The 22,344-nt window shown below is 36.9% G+C and overlaps 1 protein-coding gene and 1 pseudogene across 2 annotated transcripts; both read right to left on the minus strand.

The window, feature by feature from the left end:
* Positions 1-885: 885 nt before the first annotated feature.
* LOC139980881 (serine/threonine-protein kinase Nek8-like) lies at positions 886-22,302 on the minus strand. 2 transcript variants are annotated; one of them, XM_071992878.1, is made up of 17 exons: positions 21,545-22,302; positions 20,558-21,210; positions 19,246-19,451; positions 18,225-18,280; positions 17,294-17,520; positions 14,960-15,041; positions 13,855-14,066; positions 13,587-13,669; positions 12,445-12,653; positions 11,836-11,980; positions 10,636-10,830; positions 9,133-9,283; positions 7,759-7,910; positions 6,356-6,517; positions 5,405-5,566; positions 3,969-4,057; positions 886-2,416 (listed from the first exon to the last, which is right to left on the minus strand). In XM_071992878.1, the coding sequence occupies exons 2-16, from the start codon at positions 20,602-20,604 to the stop codon at positions 4,041-4,043; spliced, it is 2,106 nt and encodes a 701-aa protein (XP_071848979.1). In that variant the 5' UTR covers positions 20,605-21,210; positions 21,545-22,302; the 3' UTR covers positions 886-2,416; positions 3,969-4,040. The 2 variants fall into 2 exon arrangements, with proteins under 2 accessions (XP_071848979.1, XP_071848980.1); XM_071992879.1 differs by lacking the exon at positions 21,545-22,302 and having other exon boundaries at positions 20,558-21,215.
* Positions 6,738-6,814, minus strand: LOC139981707 (U2 spliceosomal RNA; annotated as a pseudogene).
* Positions 22,303-22,344: the final 42 nt, after the last annotated feature.

Below are 22,344 nucleotides of genomic sequence, written 5' to 3' on the forward strand. Positions count from 1 at the left end.
TTCAAAAATGGAGTCTCGCTATGGCGTTTGGAACGTGGAGAAAACCCTTAAAATAACTTATGCCATTATTATCGGCAGTGCTAACGTTAACGGGCAATTAACCCTTATATATTACTTATGTGACGTGTAAAATTCAAAAATGTTTCTATATTACTTTAATTATTGCTCGCTTGTTTTAGTTGGATTTTGCCCAATTTTCCCGATTTTGTGGGTTCTAATATTTAGACAGGCAGGAAACTCTTGCTTCGCAAACCATGTAATGAAACATCGTGGATTTTTATCCAAGGTCATGTACTCTGCAGAAAATTGCTTCATCTACATAGCTTGGCATCCAAATATACTTGCACTGTAACTTGTTCTAAGGTAATATTTATTCTCAATGTATTCACTGAGAACTTTTGTTTGGGAGCAAGTCATTAAATCATATCGACTTATTCACATCAGGATATACCATTTTATACCGCAGATTTTTGATATAACTTATCTTCAGATGTCTCAACTATAATTTCCTTGTTTTTGCCCTAATTTGATTTATTTTCTTATTGTTAATATTGCAGAGGTTTACACATCTCAATTAGAATTTTGGATATTACCCGAATGTCCCTCTAGATATTGAGAATAAAATTCAATCGTTTTTATATCAAATATACATACAAAAAAATAAACACTGACACAACACAGGTCTGTTACTTGACATCTTGTATTATATATCACAAATACTATTATAGCTGAATACAGTTGAGAAAATTTAAACAACAATAAAATATATACTGAAAACTTTGTTAATAAAATTGCCTCAGTATCTCTAATGGACGGCACTTAATGACATAATATTTTCTTCATAAAAACTTTATAAAAGACAAAAAACTGTTATTCCATTTTAAAGTTTATATGATGATGGAATTTTCCTAAATAAAAAGAGATTTCTCACTTAAAATTTCCAAGCAAGAGAACTGCTGTGTTGTAATAAAAACAGAATGGGCAGGGGTTATGGTACATTCCTTATGAATGGCAGCATTGCCAGCTCACTTTGGGATCTTTTTATACTCAAGGGAATCTCCACCCACCCCCCCCCCCCAGCTTCCATGCCCTGTTCAATCCTCTGCCGACATCACTATAAGTTAGAAGCACAAACGAGGTAAAATGAAAATGTAAAATTAGATCAAATAGACAGGTAAATAACATAATCTTTCAAAGTACACTATAATGTTGCAGCCTTTCATGTCCTGACTGACACCGATATAAAAGTAAGCCTCTCGATAATATTGAATGTAAATATAATCTTTCTCTGAAGTCAAAAGTTTTCCTATACTAACTTTCCTCATTAATTATGTCATGCCTTACTGCTACTACTAAAGCCTAAAGCATGTATGATGTGTCATCTATCTAGAATATCTACTCCAAGATACAACGCTAAAAAGCAAATAAATAACTTATTAATAAAAGCAACATTACAAAAACAGAACACATGAAAAATTTACAGAAGTTTTAAATCCATAGGTTAAGAAAATTAAGTTTTTTGACCAAATTTGAGGATCTTATCCAGCTCATTTCAAACCTTATAGTTACCTCAAATTATATGTGCTGGAGAATGCTTTTCTGGTCATAACAGAAGGTTATTCAAATAAATTCACATATGAAAGACTAACCTTAACTATTACTGATTCCATTCATTCTTACAAAAATTTGAAATCAAGGCGCAATGCTTTTTGAAAGTTGAATTTGTGTTTATATTGTTTAATATACTTCTTTTTTGGGGGGATAATTTTTGTCTTTTTTTTTTAATAATCATTCTCTTCTATAATTTCATAGTTTTTGCCATGAAGGGTTCTTGCTTTCATACTTCATAAAATTTGATATCAAGGCACAATGCTTTTTGAAAGTTGAAATTGTGTTTATATTTAACTAACAGGGTCAATATTGATTCTGCAAACAGCCATTTTGCATTGAATTAGCTGTTCCAAGCTTGAATTCCATTACTGTATAAGTTATTAACTTGGTTTATTTCAAAATATTGTTTGAGTCAAACAGGGCTGAAATTTTTCCAATTTACTTTCAAAAGTATGTTTTATACTGCTGTAGAAATATCTGGGCAAAGTATGGAATCAAAATTCATTTAAGAGTCTTATTTTGAGCAATCCTTGGCAGGTTTGAAAAGCTACAGACAAAACTCAAGGAGTTGCTTTGAGCAAAAGTCAGACCTAGCCAGGTACGTATGGGATGAAAGCGTCGTAGGTCTAGGGTAAGTGTTATGCTCAATTCAAAAGTTACATATCTTTTTTCAAGAAATGATACATCTACTGTGATGTTGTAATGCACAAAACTAACAATAAACTATATTCTCATGCTGTTTTGAGACAGGGAACTGCCAATCAGAAAACACAGGCAGCTGCTTGATAGTTTCTGTTTGAAGGGAGCTGGTGGCAGGGACGTAGCCAGGGGGGAGCAGGGGGAGCGACCGCTCCCCCCCTTTCAGTGTCGAAAAAAATGTTTAAAAACTGTTGTTTTTTTAGCATGGTATTTTGTCAGTGCTCATTTGATCTTGAATACTCATCAGCTCCGTTAACTCAATTATAATCGTAGTAACATTCACGCCTACTGATTCAACTACTTACTTAGTTTGGCAGATGCAATTAGCTAAATTGAGCCTATAGCCTATTACAAGCCTACAGTTGGCCACTGCGTAATAAAATACATATTGCCTACCTAACCGCACTCTATGGAATGTCACGAACCGTATGCACAACAACGTCGACAACGTTCGTTCTCATCCTTTCTATGATTCGTCCTAAGTTATTGCACGAACAGCATGTTATGAAGCTAAGCTAGCAATCGTACGTGATACGCACTTCCTATAAATAATTATTACACTGCTAATACACTGCGATAACGATATTTGTTTTTAGGCCACTGCATATCTGGCTATATTCCAAAATATGAAAGTTTATATTGTCCATCAGTTAAGTTGGTCAAATGTATTAAAGTCCAGACATTGGAATAAACAAGAATCATCCTACTTGAAAAATTGTAAAAGAGCACTATGTTTGTCTTTTTGATATATTATGTAAAAGAACATGTAAAAGAATTCAAACAGGAAACAAAATCTGCTGATAATATGATATCATATGATCAGGGGCGTAGCCAGTATGTAGCACTGTGGGCCCGGGCCTACACTTTTTTTTGGCCAAGTTATCTTTTTTAAAAACACCCATATTTCAAATCCATAAGCTTGCTGAACGAGTTTAAGAGTCTAGACAGGAATAACTATTGAAATGAACGTAGCAAGAATATGGCTTAATTAGGTGACCTAGTCTTCTAATTTAGGCTGTCATTTCTATCGCGTGCCGTTTCATTCAACACTCTACCCGCCGAAAAAGACTTTAGGATCCGATCTTGTCAGTGTTGTAACATCTAGTTAAGAACCTGTTTACGAAGATAATATTTCAGTTGAGAAAACAGTTGAGAAATTCGAATCAGATGGCAATCGTCGGATAGCTCTCGCCTTCTCTTATTAGGCTAACTTAAACATTTACAGTTGTATCAAAGACAATTACTGGCTATAGTTGTATCTAAGACATTTCTGGCCTATGTATATATGTAACTACAAGTATCAGCAGTTGAAAAGTAAGACTACTCTGTACATGTACCTTGCTAATTTTAAATACATTATGTATTATTGAATTATGTACTTAATGTATCTTTATGTATCTTAACTCGTTTGTTTTTTTGGTTGAAAAGTGATATTGAATGAGGTGTCTCAAGTTAGGAAGAGGCCATGGAACCAGCATGAACACTCGGGAAGGGCCGTTTCCGGCCATCTGGGGGGTTTGTAAAACCAAACATTTTCTTGTACGCTCCGCGCCAACCGATGGTGGCACTCCGCTCAGATAGTCGTGCCTAAATTTTTGAAAATCGATATCAATCGCAAAAAGTGCTCCCCCCCTTTCAAATTCCTGGCTACGTCGCTGGCTGGTGGCATATTTATCATCTTTGCATAATCACTTCTCTTCAGTCCATGTTTTCATCTCCCGACATCTCTGTCACGTCTCATATTCCGCTGTAAACAGAAGAAAAACTGATCAAAACGACAACATGAACTTCATTTGTTTAGCAGAGATTGTTGTGCTGAAAGCAAAAGTTTAGAAGCAACTTCAAACATCAGACATATCACTCCATGAATTAACAGGATCATAACCAGAGAGGGGGCTCAGGCTCCCTCATCTAAACGTTTTTGACACTACAAAATAAGCTGCATACATAATGTTGCTCAAAAATAGGTACATACTGGAAAAAAAATTAAGTACTCTTCTCATGCTGGATTTCCTCACTTATTAATACCGATATTTTCTCACTTTTTAATACCGATATTTTCTCACTTTTTATTACCGAAATTTTCTCACTTTTTAAATACCGATATTTTCTCACTTTTTAATAACGATATTTTCTCACTTTTTAATACCGATATTCTCTCACTTTTTAATACCGATATTTTCTCACTTTTTATTACCGAAATTTTCTCACTTTTTAAATACCGATATTTTCTCACTTTTTAATACCGATATTTTCTCACTTTTTAATATCGATATTTTCTCACTTTTTAATACCGATATTTTCTCACTTTTCAATACCGATATTTTCTCACTTTTTAATATCGATATTTTCTCCATTGTTAATACCGATTTTTCTCACTTTTTAATACCGATATTTTCTCACTTTTTAATACCGATATTTCACACTTTTAATACCGATATTTTCTCACTTTTTTAATACCGATATTTTCTCACTTATTAATACGGATATTTTCTCACTTTTTAATACGGATATTTTCTCACTTTTTAATACGGATATTTTCTCACCTTTTAATACCGATATTTTCTCACTTTTTAATACCGATATTTTCTCAGGCACTGCTTTTTATGCACCGGTTTTGGTATCTACCGATGCTTGTATTTGACAATCTCCTGTTACAAAAAATCTGACTTTGTGTCACGTTATAAGCATACATTAAATGTCACCTATTCTGTTATTCCAAATCAGCTCTTCAAGTAAAGAGATCTAGTACATTTTGCAAGCATCTTACTAACAATTGTTTTTTTAATAACAAGATTGAACTAAGCCATTGCTCTTGGATTACTTATGTGTCTCTTTTTGCCATTCAATATATCTCATTTTGAAAAATTAAAATCTGAGTGACAGGAAAAAAGTACTTAAGTAGAAATTAATTACAACCTTTGTAATAATTACTTTCAGGTCCACCCAAATTTGTATTTTCATTCACATTATTGAAGAGGAGCCTAAAATAGATTTATTGCAATATAACGCAATATTTTACAATAAGTTACGCTACTTTTAAAGTATACAATTCAAGCTACAAGTTAGGAGACGAAAAGTGTGAAAATCTTACATTTCAGGGAGAGCAGTGTGTTGCCATGACTACAAGAGAGAGAAATGACTCCAAAAGGATGATCTTGAGGAAGAGAAACTGGCTGCGGATCATGTGAATCTTCTTCCGTCTTCCTCCCCAGACGACCCCGACTATTTTTGCCCCACGAGAATACTTCCCCATCTGAAAAAGACAACAGAACGTACCACATGATTTAAATAGAACCAATTATAACAGACATTTACCTTCAAAATTACAGAAGCTTGAGAACAGGCTTGGTGAACTTGTGGTCCATAGGATGCATTCATGATACTTACACACAAGGCATGTAGGCTCCAAAAACCAATGACATCCTGTTCTCTCCCCCTCCCCAGTGTGGTAATGAGTCGTGACTCTGGTCACTTAATTCTACATGCATCTCATAAATTCAAGGACTATTTGCTATATATCCCTCATGTTTACGAAATAGCTGATCAGATCACACTCGTGTACACTCGAGTTAACAGTGTGGAGGACAGCATATGACATTTAAAAGCCCGGTCACACTATACCGATTTTTAATCGGAATACTATCAGATTTTCCCTGAGGAATCGAAAAAGCCTGTTTTTCGTTCGGGTCTTCTAGCCACAGTGATAAAGGACCTGATTTGCTATCTGTTGAGCCATTCCGATGTGGAATAGCCCTCTCCTAACTTTTGATATTGACTCCGTTTCTTTTTATCGGATAGCTAACCGATTTCTCTTCCGATTTTTATCGTTTTTCGATGTGACGTCACTTCAGAATGTAGTCCGTTCCAGAACCCCTCAGATTTGGAGTAGGTATTTGAACATTCCACTGCATTCATTACATTCACTACCACAAACCTCACTCTTCGGCCTAAAATCGGACCGTATTCCGATAAAATATCGCTGTAGTGTGACTGGGCCTTAACACCATGATGCCGGTAACCTGTACCATCTCTTTAAACTCACCTTCTGTTACAGCGACGGTGAACATGTCACCGCAGGAGACTTGAGTAAGTTTAGCATCTCCTGGCAACGGTAACTTAAAGGGATGTCTGGGAGAAACTTGACTGTCTTTAGAGCCCATCTGTCCATACTGATTAGAACCTAATACCCAACAATCACCAGAATCTGAAAATAAATTAGAAATTTACCAAGAAAAAAACATCAATATATGCTACTTTAAACTGCTCAGTTAGCTTGTAGCTACGGCTGTTATTATGCCTAGGTACTTTTTAAGAAAAGTCACCCAGGAAAGAACCTGGGCACGAAAACCAAACTACCGAACGACTGATCCGCTCTCAACCCCAGTCCCCTTGCATCGGGATTGTGACTGTGTGATCATGTGTGTATCAGGTGTGTATCACCATTCCCCTCGAAAGGGAACAGATACTACACATGATCTTAGCCAAAAGGCCGAGAAGCCATTATGCCTAGGTTGCTCGGATATCAAACAGCTGAAAACCAGATGATTGGTTGTTTGGGTGGAAAACTCCTCCATAGAACAAACTTTTCCTTATCCCATAGGGTTTATATAGTTGACTTCATGTTTATTCATGGATAAACAACTAACAGATATACCTCAGTAAACACCTCTGCTTCCAACCCCTCCTGCTACCTGTTAAAATCCTTATGAAACTCAGAATAATCTCAGCAATGAGTTTAGATCAGCTCTGTGTGAGACGGTGGAGTAAGAGAACAAAAGTCTTAGATAAATTCAGCTAAGTAGGTACATGCCTGCTGATGACTGAGAGTGCTGTCTTATATCTAGATACATGACTATTCATAAGCTAATATATGAAATGTTTACCTGATAAGTACACAGAGTGGGATGTTCCCAAATACATGACTATTCATAAGCTAATATATGACATGTTTACCTGATAAGTACACAGAGTGGGATGTTCCCAGATACATGACTATTCATAAGCTAATATATGAAATGTTTACCTGATAAGTACACAGAGTGGGATGTTCCCAGATACATGACTATTCATAAGCTAATACATGAATATGTTTACCTGATAAGTACACAGAGTGGGATGTTCCCAGATACATGACTATTCATAAGCTAACATATGAAATGTATACCTGATAAGTACACAGAGTGGGAGGTTCCCAGATACATGACTATTCATAAGCTAATATATGAAATGTATACCTGATAAGTACACAGAGTGGGATGTTCCCAGATACATGACTATGCATAAGCTAATATATGAAATGTTTACCTGATAAGTACACAGAGTGGGAGGTTCCCAGATACATGACTATTCATAAGCTAATATATGAATATGTATACCTGATAAGTACACATAGTGGGATGTTCCCAGATACATGAATATTCATAAGCTAATATATGACATGTATACCTGATAAGTATACAGAGTGGGAGGTTCCCAGACCAACACTCTGAATTAATAAATCCTTCAATGGATTAGAAGAGACAGGCCGGAAGGATGAAGAGTCCTGAACCACTGAGATGGAGCTTCCATCATGCTGATCTAGGCCAAGTTTGTTATATCTGTGAACCAGAAAGCCAGAAGGCTACTTAATTCCTTGCCTTTAATATTATAAGTTTATATACGGAATTCCCTTGAGCAAAATGGTCCTAAAGTCCAGTACCAGAACATCAGAAATGAGTTCCAGATATCTTGAACATTTCAAAGGTAATACCCATCTGAAAGTTTGATGACTTATCAGTGTAATCCATTAAGTGATATATATGATAATTAGTGATAAATTCTGATCAAGAACTGAGCAATTTTCTTGGTTGGTCATCAGTGCTGATTCCCTTCCATGAAAGTAAGACATCTCTAATTAAACCTTGTTAGCTTCATTGTTCTGTCAAAAACTACCTGTAATAATTAATGTCTGCTGTTTTAGTTCCACTGCAAACTCCAGATTGTAAGTGCAGCTGTCACGACAACAAGGGTTTTGACAGTTTGATAGCTATGTGGAAGCAGTAATAAATTATCAAATTAATTATAAAATATGTCACTAGTCAGCAAAATACCCCCCCCCCCCACTCTCTCTTCATTCTGCAGTGGTAATTGTTCAGGTTTCTGATGGTAACGTGTCACAGCATGCGATTAAATATCTTCAGTATTGGCCCCAAATTTAAGCACGATTAAAATTTCTTAGTTTACTAAAGGTACTTTCTGGAAGGTTCTGATTCTACTAACTTGAGTGTCTCTTAGGAGATTATATGATAGAGGTCCTCGATGTTTACCATGATCTAAATGTGTCTCAACTTGTAACAGAAATTTTAACTTATACAAAAATTGTTAACGTTGGGAATGCTCAAATTTACTTTCTTCTGGAATATGTAGTATTGATATGAAAAATTAAAAAATTCAACGGATGCTTCAATAATGGATGATTCTCCTAACTAATTACACATACATTGGAGATACATTGGAGATTGCTTGATTAGACAAATTAAATATCCAAGTGAGGAAAATGCTTGGAGGGTGCCAGTGAAATCAGTTTTGAGACTTGTGTATGTGTGACCATTATTTGAGTTTCTAGCATATTTTAGGTAAAAAAAAAACGAATTTCAATAGAGTTGAACATCTAAGTATCATCTATTGCAGAAAGTGGACTGCAGTTCTCTCTGGTGGAAGTTACCTAAAAATGTGATGGACGATAGTGTTTATCAATTAAATATAGAAGAATTTCTATAGAAAAAGACAAGATATGATATTGTTAGATGAATCTGTATCTTCAGAAATGTAAACACTAACCGATTATTGCCACAGGCAAAGAGTGTCTTTGTGTTTGTGATCAGAATGCTGCAATCTAGACCACACCTCACAGCAGTAAACTGAAGGTGACCTGACAGGGGCACCGCCTGGGGAGTGGCAAAAGACTCCAAGAAACCGATCCCCAACCGACCTGTCAGAATTCAGAGAGAAAGAAGGTTACATGAGGGCGTTGTGGTCAAGTGGTTAAGGCAGTGGACTTGTGATCTAAGGATTATAGGTTCGAGTCCTGGCCAGATCATTGCGTTGTGTCCTTGGACAAGGCACTTTATCTCCATTGCCTCTCTTCACCCAGGTGTATAAATGGGGACTTGCGAGGTGACTTGTAAATATAGTTGCCTGCGCCGGTTTGTGGCAGCACCCTATGGGAAGTCCCCCAGGGGACACATGGCTGTGGTGCACTGTGGTGCCCCAGGAGAGATTGTTTGAATTGTGCACAGTTTGGTGTGTAGGTGTGACAAGTTACCAATGACCAGGGTTAAGTACAGCGCGGCGAGACATTATTGTAAGTTGCGCTATATAAGAACTGTTAATTATTATTATTAATTATTATTACTATTACATTTAATAGAAATATCAAAGGAGGCCAATATTTCATTAAAGACACAAAAATCACTCTGATCTGCGTATCAATATAATGAGTCCAACAGGAAAAATAATGGAAATGATTTATGGATATATAATATTTACTGTTATGTTGATTTCAGTTTCATACTTCTCGTCAAGAATTTGTTGGGTGCACTAAGGGATAACTTTAAGTCAGGGAAAGAAAACTGTCACCTTTAATCATTTCCCTCACCCACCCCCAACCCCCCCCCCACCCCTACACCCCTTGCAAATTAAATTTCCTGTCATATTTAACACAGAATTTTGTTCTTTGAGCAACATTTTCGAAAACGTTCAAAAGCTTAAAAAACTAAAACCATTTGGGGAAGATCCTCAAGGTGACAGTTGTCCAACTTTTGACAGAATTTCAAATTGCTGACTAAATCCTAAAAAATCTTGAAGTTTTAAGTTTAATCTAAAATTACAAGATATTAATATTCAGTAGCTGAAAGTATTCCATGAAATGTACCCTGCCTCTTACAATCTCCAGTAGCTACATCTGCTTTTTACTAATTATTAAGTCTCTTCTTGCAACAGAAAAAACATCAATTTTTTACATCTTCTTACACCAGTGCACTACAAACATGACTTTAAACCTATTAGATAATTATATTACACCTAAAGCCAATTGTCGAGTACTAAAATCTAAATTAACAATTTTTATTGCAAAAGCACTTCAGACCTAGGCTTACCTATAGGTATGAATATTGTCTAACATCATTTTCATTACTGGTATGGCTTTATTACCAGACAAGTTTACCACTTGAGGTAATAAGAAATACTTTATTTACTTCAAATGGGAAAATGTGCTAGTTGCTGAGTGAAAGATGTTACTTGGCTCAGATGAAACCCATCGGTTTATTTAAAGTCAAGTCTTACCATTATCCCCACGTCCCCAAGAAAATACTTCATCCTCATTTGACACTGCGACGATGTGAGATGTTCCGCAAGCTACGTGGGAGATCTCATATCCCAGCAAAGATTCCACGATCTTGGCTTGCGAGACGTCTTGAAAGTTACCGTGTCCGAGGCAACCGTGTGCACCGCTGCCAAAGGTCATCAAGATACCTCGATCTATGAGAATATGAGAATTACCAAACGGGATAAACATCATGGTAGGGTGAAATAATGGGTGTGGCAGGAGAGGGCTGGGAGGGGTATAGTTGAGAGAAGTGGATGCATAAGAGAGCGTGGTGGCCAATTGGCTAAGGCGTCGGACTTGTGATCCAAGGATTGCTGGTTCGATTCCTGCCTATAGTTCATTACGTTGTGTCCTTGGGCAAGATGCTTTATCTCACTTGCCTCTCTCCACCCAGGGGTTAAATGGGTACCTGTGAGGTAACTTGTCATTGGGCGCAGTATATAACTGCTATTCCATGAATTTTACCCTGCCTTTTACAATTTACAGCAGCTAAATGTGCTTTCTATCAATTATTAAGCCTCTTCTTGCAAAAAAAACATCCAATTTTTACATCTTCTTACCGTTAAATGGGTACCTGTGAGGTAACTTGTCATTGGGTGCAGTATATAACTGCTGCCGACTGGAGGGATTTTGTCTTTGACAGGTTATCATTGACCAGGGGTAATATAACGTCTGTAAAGCGCTTTGAGACCTATCGCTGGTATAAAGTGCTATATAAAAAGCAACTATTGTTATAAAGAACTTTGCAAAGGTATAGTTCAATATCCTGGTTGAAGAAGAATAATATATCGTTTAGCTACCTCACATCAGCAGTTCTAGCAGTAACATTTGCATAACCCCTAGAAACCAGCTGTGTATGTGTAAATAAGGTTGCCCAATGTTTATCTGAAGAAGGGCAGACAAATTGCCAAGGTGTAAAGGTGATGGAGCTAAATAGAGGAATTTCACCATACCATATTTTTGGAAAAAAAAATTTTTTTGAAGGGTATCAACAATTTAAATGAAAATGGCCAAATCCACTGTCAAGAGAGTTCCTTTCATCGTATTTATTACAGAGCTGACAGAACTATCTAAGGATCTGACACATATTTTAAAAATTTGTGAAAATTTCATCCATTTGCTCACACTATGATAAACCCAGTTCATGGTAAACTAACCAGTTAGGCATGCAGTGAATAGCTCCCCACAGGAAACTTGCTTTATTGTTACAGCAGACTGGCCTTCCAAAAATCTGGGCACAAATATTTCAGCATGTTGATCCATTGCTCCTGGTATCACTGCCTCTGCCTTCAGACTAGATACCTGAAAATACCAATAATAGCTGGATGAATTGTATCATTTATCTGCTCCTTGGTTGTTTTTTTCTTACATTTATAATTTTATCTTCATAAAACAGCTACATTTTATAGCTGATCTGATTGTCCCAAACAAGTCTTTTTGACATATGAGATATACCCTGAATAAGTTTACTTGAATGGCTTTACAGTCTGAATTATTTGATTTTATATCAACTTTGTGGTTCAGCCATCACCTGGTATTCAGACAACCAGACAGAAAGATTATTGTTCTCTTTTCACAAAACTCAATTTGCAAAATGTCTTTCACAAATCCTTCGTAACTCATCAATGGTCGTCAAACTCAATTTATACTCAACCCTGTTTTCCAGAGAGGGAGGGACACTTGCAGAAAATAACTTCACAAATAGTCAACTTTTATTTAAAACAACTTCGGAAGATTAGAGGCAATTAAAGGGAAACGTTACTTACCTCCCAGATGATCAGCCTGCCATTGGTAGTCACTGCTGCCCTCTGCAGTCTACCTACAGCAATATCCTCTATTTCAATGTCACTGTTTGGTAAAGGTAGGGCAACAGGACGGCTAATACCTGCCCCCCACGTGTACACCACTGACAGAGGGCAAGGCTTCAGGACGCTACTGCTGTTACTACTGTCCAGAACCACACTAGATGGAGAACCTGCAAAAAATTGGTCATGAATCATGTTTTATGCATTTAGTAGCGAAGGATGCGTGGACGGGTGCTTTTGTCATCGTCATACCACCATGGTTGCAGCGCGGGGTGTAAGTGGGACTGATGCTCTTGGGGGTGGGGGTATGGGGGCGTGGAGGTAGTCTTAAGCGGGCCTTCCACTGCCTGGACTGAATGTGATCCAGCTCAGCTCAGCTCAGCTAGACAGTTGTTACCTATAGTTTATAATTGTATTTGTAACTGTATTTGTAATTGTAAGTGCAATCGTAATTAATCGTAAATGTAATTGTTATTGTCTTGACCATTGTATTTTGTATTTGTATTTGTAATTGTCTTGATCAATAGCATTGTAGCAGACCATGTACACTGACAGACTGACGAGTGCACCCATTGACTGTTTTCTGTTAACAATTGCTGCTCATTTTAATCACAAGAACAATTATACCTATGATTGGTTATTTTGTTGATAACAGTGTAGTTTGTAGTCTTGAACCAAAACATACTGGTGAATGCCTGTCAGGTGTATGCTACATATTGGGTTTCCACGAATGAAACCACTCCAACTTAAAAATCGACAACACCTCCATCGGTCAAAGTCTCAAGCACAACTGCACCGCCTGACTATCCATAATTATCTTTGTTACAACACAGTCGAGTTGAGTCGTTCTCAGTCAATAATAATAATAATAAACAGTTCTTATATAGCGAAACTTACAATAAAGTCTCGCCGCGCTGTTGTTCAAGACAACATGCAGTCAAGACAACATGCAGCTGGCTTTACCTTGTTAAATTGAACTCAACCTGTTTCTCAGGAGGCCAAGCAGAGTCCACCTACTACCATACATTCAACCTTTGACAGAAGAAATGAGAGGTATTAAGAAAAGTTGACCACCTCACCCCTACTATATATTGGTATCTTACCCTGAAGCAGACTTGGTCTTGGACTGTTTGCTTTCCCTTTCCTCTTCTGATGTGAAGGATGAACAGAGGGAGGCCTTACCATTCTGAATGTGAGTAGATAAAAACCATCCACCATGAAATATATCTGTTATTAAGTTATAATTACCATTAGAACACGACATGATACATCTTTATATAGCAGAAGGCATATCTATATCAGTTACATCTTTTTTACAGTGAATTGACGCATAAAAAAGTCTGTGTACAAAAAAAAATCTGTTTTATTCACCGTATAGGGCTTTTAACTTTCCCCATCTCGAAAATGATGCGAGCCAGAGTTTTCACCACGATGGGTTCTGCCATGACCTGATTGGTGGTAGGCCGTTTGTCCGGGTCCTGCTGAAGCATGCTCGTTAAGAGCTTCCGTACGTGGATGCTATAACGATCGGACACAGGGGCTACTGAACCACGCATGATCTTCATGACAAGGGCTGGTAGAGTCTGAATGCGGTAGAGAAGAAGAGAAAACAATTCAATTCCGATCTTTAACTCCTTATCATGTATTTGATTTTAATTTGACAGTCTAAACTGTCTTCTTCTGGTACTTTTGTGGAGTAAATAATAACACAATTGTGTTTATCTATTCCAAATCCTGTTTTATACAAAGAAAAGATAAAGACATTGTTCACCAGATCATTATAAAAATCTGTTCATCAATTTTGATTATGATTCTTGGTTGTAAATAACATTGCTTTCTAGTTCCACCTAAAACTGTCACCAAAAATTCCAAACTATTTATTTTCACAAATAAAAGATCTTTGTCAATGACCTTGCTCACAACTTAAAAATATGTTCGTTCATGTTTCCACAATCCCATTTTTCTGATCCCAACCGATCATTCTGGACTAAGTATAATGACAACATACTGCATGGACTTACACCAAACCCTACTTCAGAGAGAATTTATTTTGACTTTAAATAAATGACCAGTTTTTAATACTTAAATGTATAATTACCAGGCGCGTAGCCAAGGGGGGGGCGAAGGGGGCAGCCGCCCCCCCCTTGAGCATATTTTTAAAAAAAAAATTAATGTTTTTATGATATCGCTAGTAATTTTAAAAGAGAAAATGCTAAGATGCAACTTACAAGGCCTGGGAAGTGCCATTTCCAGCGATGTGGGGCCATTTTCAGCCAAAATTTCCTTGTACGCTTCGCGCCAACCATGGTAGCGCTACGCTTAGATAGTATGCAATGCCGTATCTACGGCTCTGAAAATTTTTCGACATTTTCGCCCCTCCTTTGGCAAATTCCTGGCTACGCGCCTGATAATTACACATAACAATCAGGTAGAAATTATCCAACAGATTTTTAGAAATGTTTTTTCTTTTACTTACGCTTGCTTCAAAGGCCTTCTTGAGAGTCAATAATTCGTAAAGAATACACCCCACCGCCCAGATGTCACTCTTCTGGTTGTAACTTTACCAACAAATGTCAAGGAATCTTTATAAAACTAAATAGAAGAATCTTAAAATATTTTGACTTTAAAAAATTGAAAATTTGAAATTTAAAATCACCACCTATTTTTTCTGACACTCTTTGTTGACAAGTATTAATCTTTGTTTTCAATATTTCTTGTCCAAGGCAATGGGCTTCTTAATTTAAACCCTGTGTACCAGCACCAGACTTTATCAAATAAAATGCAATGTCAGCATAATTTTCATCTACATAAATCTAACACTAAAAGAATCAAAACATACTTTAAACTAGAGCACCAATGGCGCAGAAGCTCATACCTTTTCGAGCTTAAAAATGTAGGGCCCACAAAACTTTATGGCCCACCAAATTTCAAGCCATTTTTCAGATTCCACCAATTTTGGGCCCATGAGGGATAACCCCCCCCCCCCCCCTCTGTTAGTAGAATCCTGGCCACACCACTGGCTATAATTCCTATTTTCCCCCTTTAAATCCTATGTTACCCACTCTCTCAAACAATACAACTGACCTGTAGGTCCTATTAAACTTTCTCCCCTCTACCTGAGCAGACCTGAAGCACTCCTTGCCAAAATTTTGGCTGGCTGCCTACATACCTCAGGCTCAAAGAATTCTAAGATTTGGCAAGTGCTGATTGGCTATAGGGCTCTCATGCTTACAGTTCAACAGTTAATAACAAGTCCTGCTTTAATTCCACTAACAGCCTCTGCAGAGCTTAACCACAAATGTAAACAAACACTGCAGAGACTGGGAGACAAATTAAAGGAGCTTTAGCAAAAGGTGAAGGCTCAGATCTTTTTAAACAATGGGGATTAATTGTAATTAACTTTTGACCAAAAATTATTGACATCACCATATTCATACACAATCCAACAATCATCAGTTCAACTTTGAATATGATCCATCAAAATCTTGAGGAGATTGAGATATTTGAAAATATTACAAAGAATGACCCCCGATGACCCCCTAAATGACGTTTGACCTCAATTTTCCGAACACCCCTCGTAACTCTCATCCCGAGGAACGTTGTGACCAAGTTTCATTATAACTGGCCATACACTGTACGAACAGGAGCAATTTGAAAATATAGGGCCGCGGCCCGGGCCACAAAAGACCCCTAGTTGATCTTTGATCTCAAATTCATGAACACCCTGAAGGTGAAACTTCCATAGTACTATCGTGACAAACCCTCAACATTGTACCATGGAATCTGTAGGAGAAGTAGCATTTTGCGTATTTCCACAAAATGGCCCATTACGGCCCACACGTGACCTTTGACCCCAAATTTCGGACCATCTCTAATGGCCCTATACCCAATGGTCCTTATGTCCAAGTTTCAGGGAATTCCAACAAACACTGTGCGAGTGGGAGCGGTTTTACCAATTGTTGACGGATAGAGTGATAGAGTGAACAATAGCTCACACCAGCATGCTGGTATGAGCTAAAGAAGGTTTTCCCCATATTTATCAAAGTCATGTATGTGTATCCTTGTAAATTAAATTCCACAGAAAGAAAAGCACTGTTGAAATCATACATGTGAATATTTTAGGAGACTCTTTCACCAATATGTGACCTCTAACTATGCTATTATAATGTGTTGTAGTCAAATATAATTTTCATCTTAGTTTAGTATTTCCAAAGGTTTAGGAAACCATCAGAAAGGGATACCATGTACCACATCCACATCTTGGATGAACCAAATCACACTTTCTCTTGTTTATGAGAGATCAGAAAATAATAAGACAAGTGTAGGTGTGCACCCATTCCTGCACCCCGGACCACCACCAGTTAACATCTCCATATCACAGACCATTCATCCGTCAGTATCTGATGACCATATTTTCAGATACTGAGAGAGAGAGGTGAAGGCAATCTATGCATCATCATTGCAGGGCAGCCATGGCGAACAAAGTTGTGTCAAAACCCCATTTTTCCGAATTCGCAAACATCAAATCCACAAAAAAAACTGTTCAACACAACAGTGCACAGCTAAAAAAAATTGGAATGGGTCTTCATGTGGTTTTGAACCACAAACCTCAAGGTTGTGGCAGGGACACTCGAAAACACCCCACCTTCACCACAGAGGACAACCACCTATTCACTTTGTGCATTGAACCTGATAGGAAAAACCCACATTTATGAGGAAAACTTTAACAATTCTTTATAAGCAAATTATGGAGGTGGCTTCAATTTTACTCGTACATGCAAAAGTACTTAAGATTGTCACTGAAGGATACGGTTTACCCTCACACAGTTCCGGTGAGATATAGCAAGGTGTACCAACTACTGTCACAGCTTTGCTCTTACTGCTCAGGATTTTGGAGATTCCAAAGTCACCGGTCTTGACGACGTCTCTGTCCTTGTTCATGAGGATGTTCTGAGTTTTCAGATCTCTATGGAGGATCTGCTTAAAGTGTACATGTTGCAGGGACAAGAGTATCTGTGTGATTAGGTAAAGGACTTCCTGGAAATGAAGAAGAAAAAAACATACATACATGGAAATCGGGCTGAAAATAATACAAAATCATCTTTGACTACCAATTAAAAGAATATAAATATAGTGAAGAAATGTGACCACTTGACATTTAGTGGCAAGTCCAATATGGTTTACGAATAAATTGTTTTTTCTTCAAAATACTGAATCAATTTCTTGAAGTTATGAGATCAATTTATGAATCTATTCATTTGAAATTCTGTTTGTGAAATATAAAAAAATGTAAAGTAAAACTTAAAGCACACATCAGTGATTTTTTACAAATTAACAAAATAATTTCAAGCAGGTTTTAGAATTTGTAAACACCATGTGTTAGCAAAACCAAAATATAACTTAATTTCACAAAAATTACTGTACCTCCAGACTTTGGAAAAATATTTTTCGTGGGGTTGATGGCCCTTCTGTACATTTTTTTGGGTTCAAGTTGTTTATTTCTTTTTCAAGGCTATATAAGTTTAGGAAATAATGGAAACCCTGCAAAATTACTGGATTTAATAACTTCAAACTTGAAGAGCACATATGTACAATTTTGAGACTTTCTCTTGCAATATAAAATAATATAGTCATTACAATTGCTAGAGATGATGTTGTGATATCTTAATGTGTTAAAATGCCACGTACAACTTTCATTTAGTACAGTATATACCTAGAAAAAAGATATTTATATTGCTTACGTCTTCATCCAAAAGCGAGTTGCCCCTCTGTTGTAAATAGTCAAAGAGGGTTCCCCCTGATGGAGAAAAAGACTGAATAGTATAAACCAGTGGCACACGTTAAGGTGGGTGGGGGAGGGGAAGGATTTTTTTGTGTACCCCCAGACCCTTCTACATCGGCTTCAAGGATTCAAGGGAGACACATATGCCCTCCTGAATATATCTTTCATTCGCCTCTGGCCTTCCATATACGTTTCATTCCCTTCCTTAATCGGTCATGGAAGAATTTGCCCCACCACCTTTGAAATCCTGTACACACCACTGTATCAAAATTCTCTTGCTATGCAATGTAAGTTTTATCTGTTTGCACAGATTGCTGGGAAACTGTTGAGAAGACAACCCATTACAATTTTCCTCTTCATTGATAAATAAGTAAACACAGGACAGACATAGAGGTATTATGGTGATAGAGTAATCAACAAGTTTGTATTTTAACTTCAAAGGAAAGAGAGAAAAATATTGAACATGAGCACTCGTTGCTGACTTGTTGCCACAGTGATTTTTAAAACTTTTGTATCACTTTTAAATTGCTTTACAAGAGCAATATTTCCTCTGTCATTTTTAATTCTGTTAATAATGTATCAATGCGTACCTTTACCAAGTAAATATTCTCTTATCAAATTTCAATGCAACTCACAAAAATACACATTTATCAAGGAATAATTTAATGTTCAAAGTTTGTAGCAGTGTTGAAGGCTCTGAAGTATTATCTTCTTATAAAATAGAATGGTACGTAGGTAAAACTTACTTATACATCTTTGGACTTGTTATAGCAATTTGATCATTTTGCATAGCATTATTCAATAAGATACTGAATAAATTATTCCCTGAAATTATTCACTGACATTTTGCATAGCAGTTTGCAATGAGATACTGCATATATTAATCCCCTGACATCACCAAACGAAGAAATTTACACTGGAATTTTTTTTTTTTTAATGTGCAGCATCACTAGTACTGGAAGATAAACTTGCTGTATTACCTTCTGCATATTCCATTACTATCATCAGGGCTTTGTCTTCAAGGAAATTTTCATAATACTCTATAATATTGGGATGCTCAAGCATTGATAGAACTTTTGCCTCATTCAGAGCTGATTGTCTTTCATCTTTTGTCATTTGTTCAACGGGTATCTGCTTTATGATCACGAGCTTGCGATCGTTCTGCCGACGACTCAAGTAAACTGTGCTGTAAATAGAAATGAAAGAAAATTGCATTCTGAATACTACTTTAACATGAGCTGGCTTTTCAAAATTAATCAAACCAATTCACATAGCTGTCAATCAGTGGGATGATGCAGGCAAGTGGGTACTTCAGAACCATTTGGATCAAAATGTTTCCAGTATCTGGATGCACAGATGCCTAGTCTACTCTTTGCCACCGCTCTGCATCCAAGCATCAACTACAGAATTGTTGACATTTGTTACATATTAACTACTCCGCATCAGATCCAGCATTGACTTTATAGGTTTTGTTATAGTTTTATTTAGGTCTTTTAATTTCAAAAGTTTCTAACAGGATGTTTGCTTACCCCTCTGACAATAATTTGCGGCAGTATCATACATTTGTTATCACTGCTCATTAAGAAGCTAATGCAGGTCCCCCACTTATTGTACTCATTTATGGAACGGTAATAAATTTAAAGCACTACACCTGTCTATACTGTTACTTTGTTTTATGGTGGAATTTTTCTGACCTCTCCCATCTAGTGCATTCATAGATCAATAACCTGTTAGTACAGCTTTGTGCCTATTTATCAGTATTCTGACTTAGCCTACAAGGCTATGACTACCATTTTTTGTTTTGTTTTTTTCCCTTGTGGGTCATATGCCGCATTGATACTCGTGAATTTAAATTACAACTTTACTGTGGTCCCTAGCTGTTCCATCTTCCCTCTCAATTGGCACTACATCAACAACTGGTTCATGACGGAAAACACTGAGATACTGAGGCAAAGATAAATGAACAAATTATTGAATGTGATAATCATTAAGTCATTTGTCTTCAGGCCCAGCCTAACATACAAAAAACATTGGGCCAGGCCTAGTTTACTGTTAATACTATAGTACCATGCAGGTGTTGTAATTTAATACAGATGAGGGGACAGGAAAGTGCAATAACGATCAAAAAATAGCACATTACTCTACAGGTTAAAAATGGATAAGAATTTAGCCTCCAACTAACTTAGACCCAAGCCAGTGAAACTTTGGCCAGGCAGCTAGCCTTTGGCTTAATATTTCTTATAGGCCAGCTTACATAGGGCCTAGGCTAGCTGAACTTCACAAAGGCCTTACCCGAAAGCACCTCTTCCAACAACCCGTATCTTTTCGTAGTTATCCATGAAGCTCTCAGTTCATTCATCTCATGTGATGAACGTAAGATAACGGCATTTGAATTCGTTTGCAACAGAATCGTCATTTGTAGACAAGTGTTCCGGAGTAGTGTAACTTAGGCTACAAAACTTTGGATAGTCTGCCTAGGAGACAGGTAGCTATGCACATCGATTGTGTTTACACGCATGCATGATGGGATCGATGTCATATATCTCCATTCCAAAACTGCCCCCTCGATTTTTATAGTTAAACTTTTTCTGATCTGTGAGCAACAAAACTAAAAAAGTGTGTACCCTTAGTCTACTACTATTTATCTATCAAAAAGTTACGTAATGGATTAGAGCAATTTATCACAAAGTAGCGATGCAATTATTTCAAGTGCAGCAGATCCCTCGGTCTTAAGCTGTCGTGCGACATGCCAGCGAAAATGGGGGGAATGGTTTGCCCCCGTCGCAAGGAGGATTTGTTTTACTCTGACAAATGCATTGTTTCATAGCCAATAGAAAAATTGTGTACAACTACCATGTATAGCATCATCGTGAACGTTGCTCGCATATAACGCACACTACGAGTACACAGTAGGCCTATAGGGTACGGAGATACAGATCGGACACCTTGAGCATGTTTTACTTCTACTTCTACTTTTACTGCTGTTGTTATTACTTTTAGGTTTTCTTATGTTTGGTAATTTTATATTCCAGGATTTGGTTCTTTTGTGCAGTGCTCTTGAGCATGTTTTACTTCTACTTTTATTGCTGTTGTTATTACTTTATGGTTTTCTTAAGTTTGGTATTTATATATTCAAGGTATTGGTTCTTTTGTACAGTGCTCTTGAGCATGTTTTATTTCATGATAACAACACTTTAATATATGGTATTTATTTATTATTATTATTTATATATATATATATATATATATATATATATATATATATATATATATATACACCTGAGAACTTTGCAGTAACAGTGCCTAGATCCATATCCTGTTTATAGCTAAGGATGAGAATGCCACAATAAAGGAATGAGTCTGTTGTCGCTAGGATAGAGGGCGGCATTGCTTTTATTTTTAAATCAGGGAATACGGGGGGGGGGGGGGATACGGGGAGACAAGATTAGCTGAGAGAATGCCAACATTCATTTTGATTTTGATCTTCCTTATAGGCGACATCGTTTGTCACCACAGGCTCCATATTTATAGGGATCATTCTTCTAGCCTTAATAAGTTAGGGTTAGGGTTGATAGTTACAGATAGTTTCAAAGCTAAATGATGATGATGATGTTGACTCCACAGTGCCATTGTCATTTTCTTACTTTGCCAACAACTGCTCTTTTGATTAACAAAATTTCCCCTTTTGTTTACGCAATTTTACGCAACTTTAGCGTAACTTCCTAAAAACGTTCCCACGGTCAATTAGTCCAATGTTTGGATAAGCAATTACTATAAATGCATTTTGACGTTATATTCTGCTTATGCTGGTTTAATTGATGCTTATTTTACTTCCTTAAACCATTACTGTTTTGCAAAAGTTTAAAATTAGTCCTACTTGTTTTGCAAAGTTTAAAATTAGCCCTACTTAAAATGCTCATATGATATAATTACTATACGGACATAGTTTCCCGGCATACTTTCGTCTGGTCGGATATCGGCATATATACATAAATCCTAATGAATTCAATGGGTCGGACATAATTGTCTGTGAGGATAGGACAGAAATCATTGGAATGTGTGTCAGGCCGAACATAATT

The sequence above is a fragment of the Apostichopus japonicus genome, chromosome 15, assembly GCF_037975245.1.
Source record: "Apostichopus japonicus isolate 1M-3 chromosome 15, ASM3797524v1, whole genome shotgun sequence".
NCBI classification, from domain to species: Eukaryota; Metazoa; Echinodermata; class Holothuroidea; order Aspidochirotida; family Stichopodidae; genus Apostichopus; species Apostichopus japonicus.